At 42.5% G+C, this 19,089-nt stretch overlaps 1 protein-coding gene and 1 pseudogene across 4 annotated transcripts in view; one reads left to right on the top strand and one right to left on the bottom strand.

Annotated features, from left to right (window-relative positions):
* MOB1B (MOB kinase activator 1B) overlaps window positions 1-6,780 on the bottom strand; it is a 60,186-nt gene extending 53,406 nt beyond the window's left edge. For 2 of the 4 annotated variants that reach the window (XR_005982995.1, XM_041724078.1), the window contains exon 1: window positions 5,520-6,780. Coding sequence is in view for 3 of the 4 variants with exons in the window: in XM_041724078.1 (XP_041580012.1) it covers window positions 5,568-6,338 (771 nt within the window). In the remaining variant the exon portion in view is untranslated. Of the gene's footprint in view, window positions 1-4,262; window positions 4,531-4,764; window positions 5,073-5,519 lie in introns of all 4 variants that reach the window. The other 2 variants (XM_041724080.1, XM_041724081.1) reach the window with 2 other exon arrangements.
* A 3,922-nt stretch (window positions 6,781-10,702) lies between these two features.
* Window positions 10,703-10,847, top strand: LOC121474337 (annotated as a pseudogene).
* The last annotated feature ends 8,242 nt before the right edge of the window (window positions 10,848-19,089 follow it).

The raw sequence follows: 19,089 nt of genomic DNA, 5'->3' as shown, positions 1-19,089 counted from the left end.
TCACACTAAATGGGGTCTCTGGATAAAAACTATGTAGGAATTCTTTGGGCTATTTTTTGCAACTTTTCTAAAAATCTGAAAATCTTTCAAAATAAAATTTAAAAACCACTTTCTACAAATGAACAGGTTTCACAGCTACACTTTTTACTAAATGAGCTATGAAGGATGGCCTTAAGTTAGATGATTGATACAAAACAAAAATGCAAGTTGTACTCTTGAAACTAACATAATGTTATATATCAATTATATCTCAATTTTAAAAAATGGAAATGTGGAAAGAAGAGTTAAAAAAATTTCTCTATAAGACTTAACGCTCCTAAAAGGTACCATTTTTTCCTATTTTTTCAAGTAACACATAGCTATTCTGTCCCAATACCTCATAATCAAATATACAGCTGAGAAGAAGTACTACATGTGCTTTTGTATATTAGACACTCCAAAGGTACAAAAACTCTGCAACTATGAGGGCAAAAAAAAAAAAAGAAAAATCAATAATGATAAAAGTGATCACATAGTAATTATTTTGCACTCAGTAATGTAAAGCAAAGGCAATTCTATATTAGAGAGGAAAAGTAAACTAAACCCAGTCAGGTATCTACAATTCTCAAACTGTAGTTTTAAAAAGATGACCACACTTAATCTACTCCCTCTCCCCCCAAAAAAGCATAACATAGTAAATCAGGCTGTCAGAAAACAAAACTGTTAACACTTGGTCAACAACCATTCAAAATCATATTGCAGAATGATGTTTGCTGACATAAAAAAATTCCCAAATGAAAAATCTGGTCTATATGTGGTAGAAACGTGGCAAGAAAGATGAGGAAACTGTATCACAGAATACAAATAATAGTTATTTTGGAAGGTGTAATGATTATGAGTGACTTATTTTCTCGCCTTTTTTTTTTTTTCCTCGCTTTTCTTAGCACTATATTGTGATTTCTCCAACATGTGTATTATTTTTACATTAAAAATGGGAGTCAAGGGGCACCTGGATGACTCTGGTTGAGCATCTGCCTTTGGCTCAGGTCGTGAACCTGGGGTCCTGGGACTGAGTCCCACATCAGGCTCCCACAGGGAGTGTGCTTCTCCCTCTGCCTATGTCTCTGCCTCTCTGTGTCTCTCATGAATAAATAAATAAAACCTTTTTTAAAAGATGGAAGTCAAAAATAATTATAAGTATTATTTAAATTTAAAAGCTTCTATTTTTTTCTTCCACTATTATATTCTTGGTGACCCTTAGCAAACAGTCCAGGAGTATGAGCTATTAATACCTGGGAATGGGAGACTTCTAAAAACAAGGCCTTTTGAATACTATCTTTTTATATAATTTTATCAATTATAGATATGAGGCAGGACTGTTGGATCTAGACTGCTAAAACTCAGACCCCTGCTATATCACTGGCCCCATAATTTTAAACAAATTATTTAACCTCTCTTTGCTAGTTTCTTCTTCTGCTAGTTATTGAACTAAGTTAATCATTTAAAGCACTGAGTGCCTGGCACATGGTAAACACTTAGCAATATTTATTATTATATTACTATTATTAATATTAATCTTTTTCCTTATAGGTGAAGATGCTGAAGCACTCCAGTCAGTCAACTTACTTGCCTTAAAACAAAGATGCTGGGGTTATTTTTGGTGAGGGGGGCAGGACTGAAAGAGGTAGAAGAGGGAGACAGAGACACATATAAACACAGCTACATCTCCTTTCCTAAATTGCTATTTTTTTAGAAAAGATAAATTGAATTTACCTAGAATAATGCTCAGTATTTCCTTCCTTTCCCAACGGATCTCTCTGATTCTCCCTATACAGAAACAGACCTGGTTTATATTCATTCACATCCCTAAACCACCTTTCCTCCAGACTTCCATTTTAAAGTTAACTACAAGTATTTGTTTTAACTCTGTTCCAATCAAGTAGCCCTACATTAGGAAATAATATCTTGGTCTTTTCCAAGTCAAATATTTCAGTGAAATTCTATTGGTCAGAAGAGACCAGCAATTACAAAATGCTAGAAACAGAAAACACTCAACGTACTCTGAATGAACGTTGAGAACTCACTCTGATCCTAAATTTCCCTGAATGTTATGTGCATAAAATGCCAAGAGAGGAAAAACCCTAAAAGGCCTGTGTTTCAATTCAACGCAAGCCAATAATTAGGCGGGTAACCTGATGTCGGTGATTTTGCCATTTTACCCAAAAGAGGTTGAGTAAGCTATGTTACTATAGATCCCATCTAGCTCCACAATTCCATAGCCTCCTGGACAAACCTGAAAATGGACAATTCACAAGCAAATTCACGTTTCTGTGATGTTTCCTCTGACTGAAATCTTCTAGTTTCCCATACCCTTTTAGAGAACCCTTGTTATACATTCCATTAACTATCACTTATTTCAAGAAGCCTTCCTCCAGCCCAAATAAAACAAATTATTCCATATTCTTTAGACCTCCATGACTGTATTGCATCAATTACAGATGACTATTTATAAACTGTCTACCACTCTGGAGTTCCACATCGTGCACAATGCTTAGCACACAGCAGGTGCTGAGGATGTTTAAAGATTTGAGACTACAAAGTTAAATTAGGTTCCCGTGAAGTTTCCCTATGTACATTTGGGAGTTTAGCTTATTAATCTGAAGATACATAAAGGCCAATTTGTAGCACAACCAAAGCTTTGTCCCAGTCATATCTATAGATGCTGTACAATTTATTCTGAGCATTTGCACAAAAGCTATAAAAGGTATCACTGCTGCTGATTATCTGGGTACCGTTTAGGGATTACTTAATCTACCTCATCTCCCCTTCCAAAAAAACCTCTTTACCCTACTTTACTTTGTTCCATGGCACTTATATCCTCCTACAATGCAATATAATTTACTGATATTCAGTGTTTATGGTCACTTACCAAAACATAAGCTGAACTAATACAGGAATTTTTGTCTGTTTTGTTCATAAATGATACCCGGTGCCTACATCAGTACCTGGCACAATAAACGACTTTCTTAACCAATAATTCTCTCCTTCTGTCTTAAAGCCCTCAGGAGTTATGAGTCAGCACCTTCATAAACCTATCTCACATTGCCCCTATTTCCTCGGCTCCATCATTTACAGTAGCCTTACAAGTAGGCTTCAAGAGCTAGAAGAAAATGTTTACATTTACTTCCTAACTTGCAACTTTTAATTTTCCTGCTCACCTACTGGTACAGAAATAGGTGTTTGTTTTTTTTTTTTTTTTATTTTATTTATTTATTCTTGAGAGATAGAAGGAGAGACAGAGCCAGAGACACAGGCAGAGACAGAGCCAGAGACACAGGCAGAGGGAGAAGCAGGCTCCATGCACCGGGAGCCTGATGTGGGATTCGATCCTGGGTCTCCAGGATCGCGCCCTGGGCCAAAGGCAGGCGCCAAACCGCTGCGCCACCCAGGGATCCCCAGAAATAGGTGTATATCTTCAGGAAGATATACCAAATAATATATAGATGAAATAATCAAAACTTTGTTCTTTCACTTTGATAATAATTACTTCTATCCATGAGGTCTTCACTTTATATTTGAAACTACTGGTAGACAAAAAACAAAACCAGTAAGGTTGGATTAACTTTTTTTGGATTGTCAGGCATGAGGGCCAAATATATTGAGAATGTATTAACTGCTACATGAAACCTAACTGAAAAATTGTGCTCCAGAGAGTACAAACCTATAATGTGCCATATATATATTTATATTTATATATATTTATATATATACACACACACACACACACACACACATTTGTTATGTCAGGATTTTTCTTATGTAACTTGTATGCTTCAGAAGAAATGTACTTAAGCACTGCATTTCAGTAACTATAAAATACTGAGCCATGTAAAAATAGGATACTATTCTATTTGTATTCAGAAAATATCACCAAGACCTTCTCCATCCCCTAGTTTCAGCCAAATATGGTTCTTCCCTGCTTCAACCAATTTAGCTCCGAGTTCCAAGAGACACAAGCCCATCAGCGGCAGTCATGGACATCATCCACATTGCTATTTTGAAGACAGCTTCTACATTCTTGAAGAAATCAAATACAAGCAATGTAAAACATAGTCTAGATGAGAAGCTTCAAGCTGAGATGCCTGGATATCCTGATTCAAGCTAAAATTGGAAGCAAAGACCTTCATAAAGTCACCCAGTCCTCTCATCTATCTAGCACACCTGTATGACACACTCAGATCAACTTCCAGGATGAGCCTAAGAAAGAGATTTCACCAACTCACATGTGTTCCGCAGGGTGACACGAGGCAGGGCTCCTGTGCATATGAGAAATATTAGCAAGCCCACCACCTGCCAGTTAATGTTCTGTGATCCCAGCTTTGCTTAATGCTCGAAAAACGATTAAAATTCCACATACGAGCACGCGAAATTAAGGGTCAATTAAATTCTCAGGATCCAAGTGCCAATGTTGATGACTAAAAATTACAGGTGGGGAAAGAAGAAAATCGGGACGGAACTGCTAGTGTTATTGTCGTGAAGAAAAATGCTATCCTGTGCACGACAGTCAAGGAGTATAAGGTGCAAGTTTCAATCTCCGAGTTTTTATGAGCTTTCTAACCACAGATTAAACAGAGGTGAATCACAACGAAGCCTTCAAAAGAGGAATTCCAAGGGTGTCGTGTCCTATTTACTGACGACCTGAGGCTGTCTGCTGCCCCCATACTCCCATTTGGCCATCCCATTTGTCTGCCCATCCCCCCTAAAATCGTCTGCAATAAAGGATACGCGAATGAAATAACGACCAGTCCTAAACGGGACGTTATTGGCATTTTCAAATCCTTTGCAAAACAACTCCCCGCGGACCTCATCAACCCCGGACACACCACCCCGACTGGTCGGTGGTTGTCTAACAAGATAAGGCCCGAACTTTCCAGGGGGGCACACTGGGATGGGAGAAGGGGCGCCGCGGGGAAGCGGGCAGCTCTGCAGACCCCAGGACCTCGGGCTGTCTCGAGGGCATCCGGACCCGAAAGCGGCCTCCTTAAGGGTGTTACATCCACGGGACTTGGCACCCGACTTTCCACTCCTAAAACCTAAGAGGAAAGTTAAAAGGGTGCTGAGGTCACAGAGAAAAAAAAAAAAAGTGCAGCGCCCAATCTTGTGTGCTCGGGACCCAGAAAAAGGCCACGGGCGAGCGGAACGAGGACGGGGCTCCCCGGCACGCGACGCACAGGCCCACGGAGGAGGAGCAGGTGTCCCCGCAGGGCGTGCGAACCCGAGACGAGGGGCAAGCGGAGGATCGGGGCGATGGAGAGATGCACATCCAGGCGCCGGGCGTGTCGGGGCTCGGGGCCTCCTCGGGGGCCGCAGGGGAGCTCGGGGCCTCCTCGGGGGCCGCAGGGGAGCTCGGGCCCGTGGGGGGGGGGGGGGCGACCGCCGCCAGGCAGCGCCAGCGACCGGGCTGGGTCCCGGAGACGAGCGCGGGGCCCGGGAGCTGCGGCCGCCCGAACAAAGCCGGCGCGCGGGGCCCGGCTACTCACAACAAGAAGCTCATGTCGGCCGCGGCGTGGGCTGGGGCTCGGCGGTCTCTAGGCCTCGGGGCGGCGGCGGCGGCGGCGGCGGCGGCGGCGGCCGGGGGAGAAGAGGGCGGGCAGGAGGGCAGGAGGGCAGCGGAAGGCGGCGCCGGCTCTTCCGCGGCGCAACTTGCTCGGCCCTGGCGTTCCGACGGCAGGCACAGGGGGCGGGAGCGAGAGGCGCCCGGCTTCAGCCACTCCCTGGGAGGCGGAGGAAAGGGCCGCACGCCCGCTCCCGGGAGCACAGCCGCCGCCCTCGCGCTGCTCCGCCGCCGCCTCCCCTCCCCCCGACCCCGCCCCCCGCGGCCCGCGGCCCTCCTCCCGCGAGCTCTCGCGAGAGCGGCGCGCGCCCACCTCCTCCCCCCGCGGTGCTCGCGGGGCCGCCAGGGTCTCGCGCGGCTTTGCAGCTCGCGCCCCCGCCCGCCCCCCGGTGCGCCGCGGCCCGTGCACCCAGTCGGGGGCGTGGCAGAGCGCCCCGAGCTGCCCAGCTGGGGTCCAGCAGCCAGGAGGGAGGTGAGCTTCGACCCCGGGATGTCGGGGTCCTGCAGCGAGGGAGGATCTGCCCCCCTCGAGGGATGGAGCTGCGCCGGCTGTCAGCGCTCCGAGGATGACGGAAGCCTGCGGAGTCCCTGCTGCTGCCCAGAAACAGGAGGAGGTTGAACGCGTGTGCGATGGGCTGGGCGTGGTTCGGCCGGCAGACGGGAAGGGATCTGGGTGGGCTCTCAAGGGCCCTGACATTTTATGGTTGTGTCTTAAAACCCTGAGCCAGGGGACGTCTGGGGCCATCGCCGTCTCAGCAGGCAGTTCGGCTGCCCTCGGCAGCTGGGAGGTCCGCTGTGCTGACGTTCCCAGGTGCGTGGAGCATCCCTAAACGGATTGGGAGGTCTGGCCCCGAACCCTTAACTCTGAAATGCAAAGCTCTGCAAGGGGGACTGAAACATTTCCAGCCTCTAGGATGCTCTGTGCAGCGCCCAGCGGTTGCAGTGGTCTCGGGCCCCATAAATGCTTCCTTAACCGGCATTGCCACTGACAGCCAACCTACCACAACGTCATCAGTTTGAGAACCCGTTCATTTTAGGTGAGATGTCCGTCTTCACTCACAACAAGCATCCAATCATCCAATCACAAGTAAGGGGCGCCTGGCTGGCTCAGCCGTGAGGTGCCTGCCTTTGGCTCAGGTCATGATCTCAGGATCCTGGGATCCAGCCCCTATTGCACTCCCTGCTCAGTGGAGAGCTTGCTTCTCTCTCTCCCTTTAGTGCTCCCCCTGCTTATGCTTTCTCTCTCTGTGTCAAATAAGTGAATTTTTTAAATCTTTAAAAAAAATCGGCAGCTTTAAAAATAAATTAAAAAGAAAAACAAACAAACAAAAAGAGGGGGTGTGAGTGAATGGGTGACGGGCACTGGGGGTTGTTCTGTATGTTGGTAAATTGAACACCGATAAAAAATGAATTTAATAAAATCGACAAGTAAATTTTCAAAGTATCTGAACAAAACTTAAATAATGTGCAGCAATTAACCCACCTTGCGTTGGTTATTTAAAAGAAGTACTAATATGCAGTATATTCTGTTGCGTTTGTGCACTATTACTTTGGCAAATCAAACCATGTTTTAAAAATGAAGAAAATGGGGATCCCTGGGTAGCGCAGCGGTTTGGCGCCTGCCTTTGGCCCAGGGCGCGATCCTGGAGACCCGGGATCGAATCCCACATCAGGCTCCCGGTGCATGGAGCCTGCTTCTCCCTCTGCCTGTGTCTCTGCCTCTCTCTCTCTCTCTCTCTGTATGACTATCATAAGTAAATAAAAAAAATAAAATAAAATAAAATAAAAAAAATGAAGAAAATGTTGGAATCTTGACACCAACTCCAAAGAAGCAGAGGTCACTGGAATAATTTGAGACTTAAAGACTCAGAAGACGCAGGAAAGAAGAGGGGAAGAATCCATCTTAATATAGTGAAAATAATGGATTTACGACAAAAAGCCCAGATCTTGATTTGGTACTACTAATTTACTATATAATTCCTTTTTTTTAAAAATTTATTTATGATAGGCACACAGTGAGAGAGAGGCAGAGACACAGGCAGAGGGAGAAGCAGGCTCCATGCACCGGGAGCCCGACGTGGGATTCGATCCCGGGTCTCCAGGATCAGGCCCTGGGCCAAAGGCAGGGGCCAAACCGCTGCGCCACCCAGGGATCCCATAATTCCTTAAGGGTCTTCTGAAAGTAAGACCTTGAATTAACCAGATTAGGAAATTATGTTTGGGAGGAGTAAATCAGTTGACCTGTTCAAACAACCGTCTCACCCCTGTTAAAATGAGAGCCTTTGGGGGGATCCCTGGGTGGCGCAGCAGTTTGGCGCCTGCCTTTGGCCCAGGGCATGATCCTGGAGACCCGGGATCGAATCCCACATCGGGCTCCCAGTGCATGGAGCCTGCTTCTCCCTCTGCCTGTGTCTCTGCCTCTCTCTCTCTGTGTGACTATCATAAATAAATAAAAAATTTAAAAAAAAAAAAAATAAAAAAAAAATAATAATAATAAAATGAGAGCCTTGGATTATTACATGATCTGTAAAATATCTTCCAGTTCTAAAATCTGTTATGTCAGGGGTTTCATTCAAAGGACCGGTTGGACTATTTGAATATACCCGCTGAATATATACTATTTGAAATATACTCAAATATACTATTTGAATATATGAATATATTCAAAGGACTTCTCATCTGCTCACTGATTTGGTAGGTGGCTTATATGGCTTTGCTTTTGTTCTAACACAGTTTAGAAGAATTCTATGACACTGAATCAGGATAATGATCAGCAGAGGAGAGAATCTGCCAAATTACCTGCTGAGTTGTTCTTTTCATATCTCAAGGAGAGCTACCTGAAATTAACACCTGATAAAATTTAAATATATTGGTCTTGGGATCCCTGGGTGGCGCAGCAGTTTAGCACCTGCCTTTGGTCCAGGGCACGATCCTGGAGACCCGGGATCGAATCCCACATCGGGCTCCCTGTGCATGGAGCCTGTTTCTCCCTCTGCCTGTGTCTCTGCCTCTCTCTCTCTCTCTCTGTGTGACTATCATAAATAAATAAATAAATAAATAGGTCTTAGAAATGATAGAGGTGTCATGTCAATAATACAGAATACAATTCCAGAGATTAAACATTTAAATCATACTGTGGCTGTCACAAAATTATTCAGCTTCAAAAGCACTGGAAAATTTAGAATCAAAGGGTATATTCAAATAGACGTTTCTAATGACAATTTCCCCTCACCAATTCATATTTCATATTACTCTCCTCTTAAAATGTCAAGAAGTTACTCTCCTGATCAAAATCTTATTTTATTTATAAATATTTGTTTATGAGCACAGTCAGTTAAACATCTGCCTTCTGTTCAGATTGTGATCCCAGGATCCTGGGATCGAGCCCCGCATCAGGCTCCTTGCTCAGTGGAGAGCCTGCTCTCCCTCTCCCTCTGCCCCTAGCCCCCAACCCCTGCTCATGCACTCTCTCTCTCTCCTGCTCTCTTCCTATCTCAAATAAATAAATAAAATCTTCCCCCAAAATAAGTCTTTGTTTATGAAGGAAGATGATTAAAATTTGTATTTACTAATTTTTCAAAGAATTGACACTATAACAAGAATAGAACAGAACATGTATGGATATACCTTCAAATATCTTTTTAAAAGACTCATTCAGAAGCACCTGGTGGCTCAGTTGGTTGGGCGTCTGCCTTTGGCACAGGTCATAATCATGGGGCCCTGGGATTGAGCCTCATGTTGGGCTTCCTGCTCAGCGGGGAGCCTGTTTCTCCCTCTCCCTCTGCTGCTCCCACTGCTTGTGCTCTCTCTCAAATGAATAAATAAAATATTTTACAAAAGTTAAAATAAAAAGTTTCGTTCAAATTTACAAGTAAGTGTAATTATATATATAAATATAAACAAACAATAGTTATAAATTGTGGTAAGATAGGAAGTAAATAGAATAATGTGATAGTACCAGTGAAGGGAGAGGATCTAATTTAGATGGAGTGGCTAAGAAAAGCCTCTCTAAGGAGGTGACATTTTTTGCTAAGACCTGAAACAGAGAAGGAGCCAGACTTGCGAAGAGCCAGGGGATGAGCATTTTCTGGTAGAGGAAATAACAAGCACAAATGCTCTAAGATAAGAAAGAGCTTAAGGAGTTCTTAAAACTGAAAGGTTATAACCTGGGCAAGTGAGCAAGAAGAATGGCATCAGATAAAGCTGGACATGTTGTCAGAGGGCAGGCTGGGGTTCATAGGCCTAGGCAAGACATTTGGATTTTATCCTAAGAACAGTGAGAAGTCAGCAGAGAAGTAAAATAAAATAATCCAAATAACATTTCAGTTTTTCAAATTTGATAATTTCAAACATATACAAAGGGGAAGAAATTAATATAATGAATCCATCACATAGCTTCAGCAATTATCAGTTCATGATCTGTGATTAACATTTTGGAAAGATCGCTCTCTCTTCTTGTGGAGAATGGGCCAGAAGGGGCCAACATGTCAGAAGGGAAACCAGAAGACTATTCTAATAGTCCAGTTGTTTCTCAGTTGTGATTTGATTTCGTGTAGTATCAATAATAGAAGAAATTAATAATTTCAAGGTAATACCAACAGCACTTGGTGATTGATTGATTGTGGAGGTTGGGGAAATGAAGGAGACAAAGATTACTACTATTATTTTGGCTTTGGCAATTGATGGAAATACCCATTTACTGAAATAGGGAAGATATGAGTCACAATTTGGGAGTAAAACTAAAAGTTCCATCTTAGATATGTTTGCTTTGAGATGTCCATTAGACAGCAGAGTAGTGGTACCAGGTAGAGTTTTGCCTACAGTGCAAAGCATGTCGAGGGCGGGGGTCAAGATCTGAATTAGTGGCATGAATACACACCTTAGTAAGTAAATCATATTTGAAACCCCACATTGGGGAATCCCTGGGTGGCGCAGTGGTTTGGCGCTTGCCTTTGGCCCAGGGTGCGATCTTGGAGAACCGGGATCGAATCCCACATCAGGCTCCCGGTGCATGGAGCCTGCTTCTCCCTCTGCCTATGTCTCTGACTCTCTCTCTCTCTCTCTGTGACTATCATAAATAAATAAAAATTAAAAAAAAAAAAAAAAGAAACCCCACATTGTTAGAGCTTGGAGTTGAGGCCACTGGCTGGCCGATGAACACACAGTGTAGATAGTGTGCTACAGGAGGGGCAAGTCTTCTCCTAACACACGAGTCTCTGGCCCAATGAGTGGAGTTTGATAGTTTGGAAAAAAAAAGTGTTTGGGACACCTGGGTGGCTGGGCGGTTGAGCATCTGCCTTTGGTCGGGGTGTGATCCCGCAGCCTCAGGATCGGGTCCCACACCGGGCTCTCTGCCTGATAAATACAATCTTTAAAAAAAGTATTTGAAGCCATAAGATGGGCTTCCAAAAAGAAATTTATATGCCCAATGAGGATAAACATAGCAAAGTGTTACCTGTAAGCATCTGAGTTTGTTCATTCTTTACTTCCCTTCCCAGATATCTCCAGTTTCTGATCGCCATTTACCCAGTTTTTTTTTTAAGGTTTTATTTGTTTATTCATGAGCGACACAGAGAGAGAAGCAGAGACAAAGGCAGAGGAAGAAGTAGGCTCCCTGCGGGGAGCCCAGTGTGGGACTTGATCCCAGGACGCTGGTATCACACCCTAAGCCAAAGGTAGATGCTCAACCACGGAGCCACCCAGATGCCCCCACTTACCCAGTTATGATGATGATGTTGTAATTGTGTTTTTTCAAAAAGTCCTTATGTTTTATAAATATATACTGAAATATTTACAGGTGAAATAATATGCCTGGGATTTGCTTCAAATTATGTGGGAGAGGGAAGTAGGAGTATAGATGGATTGAGATTGGCCATGAGTTGGGATGTCTGTGTGGTTCAGCAGTTGAGCATCTGCCTTTGGCTCAGGGCGTGATCCTGGAGACCCCGGATCAAGTCCTACATCAGGCTCCCTGCATGGAGCCTGCTTCTCTCTCTATGTCTCTGCCTATCTCTCTTGGTGTGTCTTTCAGGAATAAACTAAAAAAAAAAAAAAGAAAAGAAAAAAAAAAAGGAGATTGGCCATGAGTTGATAGCCATCAAAACCAGGTGATAAGTACATGAGGATCATTATACTCTCCTGTCTACTCTTGTTTAGTTTTGAATTTTCCCATAATAAAAAAGAAAAATAAATAGTAAGTCTCCTTTTGAAGAGGCCTATAAGAAGTATTATTAATGATGGGAATTTAAAATTTGCTGATGTAGACAATGATTTTTTGGACTAGAGCATTCTTTCCTTGCCCTCATATTGGCCAGTTTTTTCTGCCTATATATTAAGATATTCTTTAACATGTAAAAGTAAAAACAAATGCTGTTAATGCCAGAGAGAAGAAATGCTGAATTCAAACTCTGTGGCTAAATCTAGGCCTCAGTATTTCTTGAGTAGCTGATCCCTTCTGATTTAGAAATGTGATCTGACTGTGAAAGAATAGACACCCAAACAGTATATACTAGAAAAAGTATACCCGGGCAACAAATCTTTTAGTAACCTGATAAAATGCATTCTGTTGTACAGGAGTATTTTGATTACATAGCATCTAGATTGATGTGGTAATTATTCCACCTAATTAGTTTATTACATAAGATTGTTTTTATAGCTATCATATATTGAATATTTCTAATAGTCTAGTCACTCTGCTAAACTTTTCATATATTTTATCCTTATGTCATTTATTCCTTAGACTGCCCCATAAGGTTGATGTTAGGTGTTATTTCCCCCCATTTATGGGTAAGGAAACTAATGCTAAGAGGTTATGTATGTAACTTGCTCAAAATCACGTAGCTAATAAGCATGATCTGAATTCAGTAGAACCCATTTCCCTACCCCCGTTCCCAGGGTGACCTAAATTAGAATGAAAATATCCTAAGTGAATTTTGGCATGCTACACAATCCCACGTAACATACCTAGCAATTCAACTTAACCCTTTTTAATGCTCTTTAGATTTCAACTCTATATCTTGCTTCATTACAGACAAACATGTATTCACAACCAGTGTATGGTTATAAATGTTTCTCAAGGACATATTATTCTGATGTAATAGAAAAGAATGGAAGTATAAAAGATTGGTTCATGAAGCTTGGTGTGTCTCAGTGCATTCATTTATCACTAAAAGCCATAAAGTATCAAAACACAAAGTTTATGTAATGTGTTATAATAGAAGAATAAATCTTCCATTGATCCTAAACTTTACCCAGTACCCTCCCCTTCAAGCTGTTCATTCTTTTGAAAGTGAGGTTCGCGCAATGGAATGCTAAATTTAAGACAATGATGAGATGCAAATCACTTATCCAGTGAACAAGCATTTATTGTCTACTATGGCCTCTTGGAGCAAAAAACATTATGAATCCTATAGGTCATTAGAAAATACAGGCAATCAAATAAATAAAAGCAAAATTTAAAAAAATTGTATAACTTTCAGGAAGGAAAAGTTCATGTTATATGTGAGTATTTATTACAGGGACCTCATCTATTTTGGTTACCAGAGTGCTGGTTCTTATGCATTAAGAAATGAATAGTACATATTTATCCTTGGATTTAAATTCCTGTTATGTTTATAAACAGCATGATTAAATAAAACTATTAACCCTCTTGTTATTGCTTACCAAATTGTGATGTTTTGAAGCACTGTGACATCGAAATTGATTTTTGTTTTCAAGAAGCCAGTCTTAGAACTTTTTAGGCGTTAGTTTCTGTACAAGTGTTAGAATCTTAGTTCATAGGACAAAAATCATAAAATATTTCTTGCATGGACTTTGCACTTGCTAAATAAATGTTGAATTTCTTGATCTATCAAGTTTATTATGGTCCATTATTAATTGGTTTTTCCCACTAAACTTAGACCATGTAGCCACTTTTCTAGGCAGCTGCATTGGGAGAAGGGTCCTTTTTGAACCTATTCAAAGCTGCTTTTCCCGAATTGATAGGACATTTCTAAGGTCAGAAAGCCTAAAATTAACTCTACCAGCTGTGTTTTCATTTGCCTCATATCGCACATGGGCTCAGGGGGCTCAATCTGGTAGGCTTGCTTGCCGCTTCAATCCGTTGTGCCCTTAAAATTTGTTTGCCTGGAGTGCACATTGTGCACAAGATGTGCACAAGATGTGGTAGCTAAGCAGCCTGAAAGTGTATGGGAACTAAACAAATAAGTCTCTCTTTTAATCTCAAAGAGGCCTAGCAACAATGTGGAGGATGAGGGATAGAGGAATCACTACTAAGTATGTCACATGAGCAGCTCAGCTTTTAACCTTGCTAAGGTTTCCCTAAGAGCAAGCTGCTTATGTGCTGTCAAAGACCAAGAGATGATGATACAGTTTCAAAGAGTCTATGTTTTTAGCCCACCCATCGCCATGAAGTCCTTTAGCATGAAAGACCATATATAGGCATGGAGAGTATCCCAACTGGCTGCAACTTAAAAATATCCTAAGAAGCAGCAGCTGTTACTTTCACCCACACAAATTCACAGTTGGCTTAATTAAATAGTGCCTGTTCTCAAGAGCTGCAGCCCTTTGGGTTATGCCCTATGTTCTTCAGCTGCTTCCCCCGTCTCCATTCCCCTCCTTAAAGCAGAATGGATAAATAATAGAGATTAGTTATGAGCAGTTGAGGGTTCACATCAATGAAATATGGAATTCAGATCTTCCAATATGGTCTTGAATCCCTGCCTAGGGACTCTAGGGACCCTGGGCAGTCCCTAGTCCCAGCCATTTGTTCTTTCTTGCTTATGGTCATTACCACACCCTCTTCTTGGCATTCTCTCATGTTTTTCACAGTTGTCATGGTCACAACCATAGCAACCTGAGAAGGCCACAATCCTCGTATAGCTGGAGACGTGAGCTACTCCTTTGTACAATATAATTCCTCTATACTGCACCAATAGGAATATGTCCGTGATAGTCAACCTGTTTATTTTTTCCTTGGAAGAAATATTTCAACCCTCCCAAAATATCACTACTTTTAAGGTTAGTACAGTATCAAGGTAACCAGGATGCGTCTGTAGAGAAGCAGCCCAGGATGATCAGTCCCACCTTGAAATTTGACCGTTTCCAGATCCCTTATTTATAGGCTCTATGTTTCCACACTGATCATTTCAATTGAGTACAGGGCAAGGGCTGTCGTAGAATGAAACCACAATGATCAGGAAGATTTCCTATCCAAAATAAGGCATTTAAAGGAAGTAGTCTTGTAATGCACTCCTAATGAGGGATCTGAGACCTTTCTGGAACCCTACTATAAAGGACCACTTGCAAGATTTATTCATTCAGTCAGTAGATCTTATTGAAGATCTCCCATAAACTAGTCACCATGCTAGAGAGGAGGATACAAAAGAAATATAGATTTCAGCCCTCAAGGAGCTCATTTCTAATGCCAGAGCTTGACCTATAAACAAATAATTACAACACAAAATCTAACTGGATTATGTGCAAAGAGCTAAAGGAGCTCAGCTGGGGAAAGAGTTAATTTGAGAAGGAAAATAAAGATCACAGAGACTTTTACCAAAGAATCAAGTCTTGAAGAATTAGTAGACTTTCTCCAGATCAAGAAGGAATGAGGGGCACCCGGGTAGCTCAGCGGTTTAGTGCCTGCCTTTGGCCCAGGGCGCGATCCTGGAGTCCTGGGATCGAGTCCTGAGTCGGGCTCCCCACATGGAGCCTGCTTCTCCCTCCTCCTGTGTCTCTGCCTCTCTCTCTCTCTCTCTCTATCATGAATAAATAAATAAATCTTTAAAAAAATAAAAAGAAGGAATGATAGAGGAGTAAGAGGCAGAGAGAAGGCATTACAGAAAGATAATGCCAGGGGACGCCTGGGTGGCTCAGTGGTTGAGCATCTGCCTTTGGCTCAGGATGTGACCCTGGGGTCCTGGGATTGAGTCCTGCATTGGGCTCCCCGCAGGGAGTCTGCTTCTCCCTCTGCCTATGTCTCTGCCTCTCTCTGTGTCTCTCATGAATAAATAAATAAAATTAAAGAAAAAAGAAAAATAATACCACATATGTAAAGCCCAGAAGCATGAAAAAAACACATGTAAACAAAGGAAATGTTGACTGCTACAACCGATTGCCATAGTATGAACTCTCATTTATTAACTCAACAATATTTAGTAGTACTAACCATATGCTATTACTTTTGTCAGCACTTGGGGAATATAGCAGGGTACAAAACAAATTCCCTGACCCCAAGAAGTTTATATTCTAGTGGGGAGGAGACCTTCTGAATTTGTCAGTGCATTAACTCTAGTTGTATTTGCATTTTGACGATCCCCAATTATGGCATGAAATCTCAAACCTTATTAAAGCAATGTTTTAGAAGAGTAAAGGTATCAGGAATCGAGTAGGGAAGAAATTCCAGAGTCACAGTGTAAAGACAAAAAAAGTTCTTCTGACCACCAAGCGGACAGTAGTTCCAATGCTATGTTGAACTCTGCTTTATTTGATACCACAGAATTGCAAACTAAATTCTATAGTGTTGTGAATATTTAATATACAGCCTTTAGCCATAGCTCAATGACTGCATGGTCAAATGGCAGGTCTAAAATCGGAGCAGGTGGGGATCCCTGGGTGGCGCAGCGGTTTGGCGCCTGCCTTTGGCCCAGGGCGCGATCCTGGAGACCCGGGATCGAATCCCACGTCGGGCTCCTGGTGTATGGAGCCTGCTTCTCCCTCTGCCTGTGTCTCTGCCCCTCTCTCTCTCTCTCTCTCTCTCTCTCTCTCTCTCTGTGACTATCATAAAAAAAATTAATAAAAATAAAATAAAATAAAATCGGAGCAGGTGTATGTGTAAAGAAATTAAGATGGAACCACAACTCTGTTCCAAGGAACAAAGGCTCCTCCTTCTCCAGTGTCTTTCCTCCCTCTGGCAACCTCCAGGGATTTGTGTCATTTATTAAAATCACTGTCACGGGGCCTTCATGCTTACAATTTCCTTAAATCTTCCCTGGATCATCAACACCCCTCACAGGAGGCAGGGGGGTGGAAAGGGGTGGTTTGTGGCTACACAGCATGGCTCAAAAGGCCAGTGCCTCCCAAGAGGCCTCAGTAGCTACTCTGGATAGGGCTGAAGGCAGCTCTTTGTTTCCTAGAATATTCTGAGCCAACTGTGGCCTGCCTGAACTGCCATAGCTGTTAGAAAGCTTGTATAATCGTGGAAGCATATGAAAATCTAAGCCAGTACTTGAAAGAGACCACAGAGTCTTTAGGAAATGAGGGGAACTAATATTTATTTTATGCTGTATAATTTTCTGCCAGGAATCTTGCAAGACTCTGTATCTCAGAGTCTTAATTCTCACCACACCCCTCTGAGACAGACGTTACTGTCCAAGTTCTATGAATGAGAAATATTAAATCACATCTAATATAGCACCAGTAGCAAGTAGGAGATTAAATCACATCTAATATAGCACCAGTAGCAAGTAGGAGATTTCAGAATTTGAACCCAGGTACTAATTCATGGAGAATCAAAATGTCCCAGGGCTTTTTTATTGAAGAGTTGGGATTTTAAGTCACACAAACACAGTATTTTTTTTAAGATTTATTTATTTATTTATTCATTCAGAGAGAGAGAGAGAGAGAGACAGGCAGAGACACAGGCAGAGGGAGAAGCGGGCTCCATGCAGGGACGTGGGCCTCGATCCTGGGTCTCCAGGATCACGCGCTGGGCTTCAGGCACGCTAAACCGCTGTGCCACCTGGGTGCCCCAAACACAGTATTATATAATATCGGATCACATATTAAGAAAGTTATTCCCTGGGATGCCTGGGTGGCTCAGTGAGCGTCTGCCTTTAGCTCAGGGTATGATCCCAGTGTCCTGGGATCAAGTTCCACATTGGGTTCACCGCAGGGAGCCTGTTTCTCCCTCTCCCTGTGTGTCTGCCTCTCTCTGTGTCTCTCATAATCAAATAAATAAAATCTTGAAAAAAAAAAGAAATAAAGTTATTCCCCTTTATTTTCATTTCTTCTCATTATATCAAGGAGAAAGTTTTGGCTTGATAATAATATATCTTTAATACCTCTTTAACACTAAGTCTCTGGTTTTAAGAAGAGCCACAGGCTTTAGACCCAGAGGCTTCTATGTAGGCAACAATATGCAGCTACAGCTTAATAACACTGTGCTCTCACTGAATTTATTTATATTTTCTTCTACTGCATAAAGCATGTAATACTGGTTTTCATTTAAGTAGTAATATAAAGTAGATCCCATTGGTTAAGCTCAGGATCTCTAGCATCATACTATTCAGATTCCTCTACTTACTTACTAGCTATTAGACCTTGGATAAATTAAGTAACTCTCAGTTTCCTCACTTGTGAAACAGGTTTAATGGTAAATTAACACAGAAGGTTAATGTGTGGATTCAGTGAGACATTGCATATTAAGCATTTAGAAAAATATTCAAAATATAGTGTTGCTTAATAAATGTTAGATATTACGAAGTTTAGGAGAAAATGAGCTGATTTTTTAAAAAGATTTTCTTTATTTGAGAGAGAAAGCAAGAGACAGCATGGACAAGAGGGAGGGGCAAAGGGAGAAGGAGAAGCAGACTCCATGCTGAGCAGGGAGCCCGATCTATTGAGATGCGAATTTGGGTTTGATCCCAGGACTCCAATGGCAACCCAAGCCTGCAGCTGCTTAACCAACTGAGCCACCCAGCCACTCCCAAAAGAAACTGATTTAAATCAGGATTTCTCAGGCGCTTGGGTGCCTCAGTTGGTTAAGTAAGGGCCTTTGGCTCAGGTCATGATCCCAGGGACCTGGGATCAAGTCCTCCATCTGGCTCCCTGCTTAGCAGGGAGCCTGCTTCTCCCTCTACCCCTCCTCCCTGCTTGTGATCTCTTTCTCTCTCTCACTCCCAAATAAATAAAATCTTTTAAAATAAATAAATAAATCAGGATTTCTCATTTTTGCCTCTGCTGACATGGTAAACCAGACAATTCTTTGGGAGGCCATGTTGTGTATTTTAGGATTTTTAATAGCATCACTGTCCTATATCTACTAGATTCCAGGAACATCCAGTAATGATAAACTAAAACGAAGTTTCCAACAAATGTTGGAGAGGATGCGGAGAAAAGGGAACCCTCTTACACTGTTGGTGGGAATGTGAACTGGTGCAGCCACTCTGGAAAACTGTGTGGAGGTTCCTCAAAGAGTTAAAAATAGACCTGCCCTACGACCCAGCAATTGCACTGTTGGGGATTTACCCCAAAGATTCAGATGCAATGAAACATCGGGACACCTGCACCCCGATGTTTCTATCAGCAATGGTCACAATAGCCAAACTGTGGAAGGAGCCTCCGTGTCCCTCGAAAAATGAATGGATAAAGAAGATGTGGTTTATGTATACAATGGGATATTCCTCAGCAATTAGAAACGACAAATACCCACCATTTTCTTCAACGTGGATGGAACTGGAGGGTATTATGCTGAGTGTAGTAAGTCAATCGGAGAAGGA

The sequence above is a fragment of the Vulpes lagopus genome, chromosome 12, assembly GCF_018345385.1.
Source record: "Vulpes lagopus strain Blue_001 chromosome 12, ASM1834538v1, whole genome shotgun sequence".
NCBI lineage: Eukaryota > Metazoa > Chordata > Mammalia > Carnivora > Canidae > Vulpes > Vulpes lagopus.
Note: the sequence above shows the minus strand (reverse complement) of the source record. Positions and strands in the feature narration are given on the sequence as shown.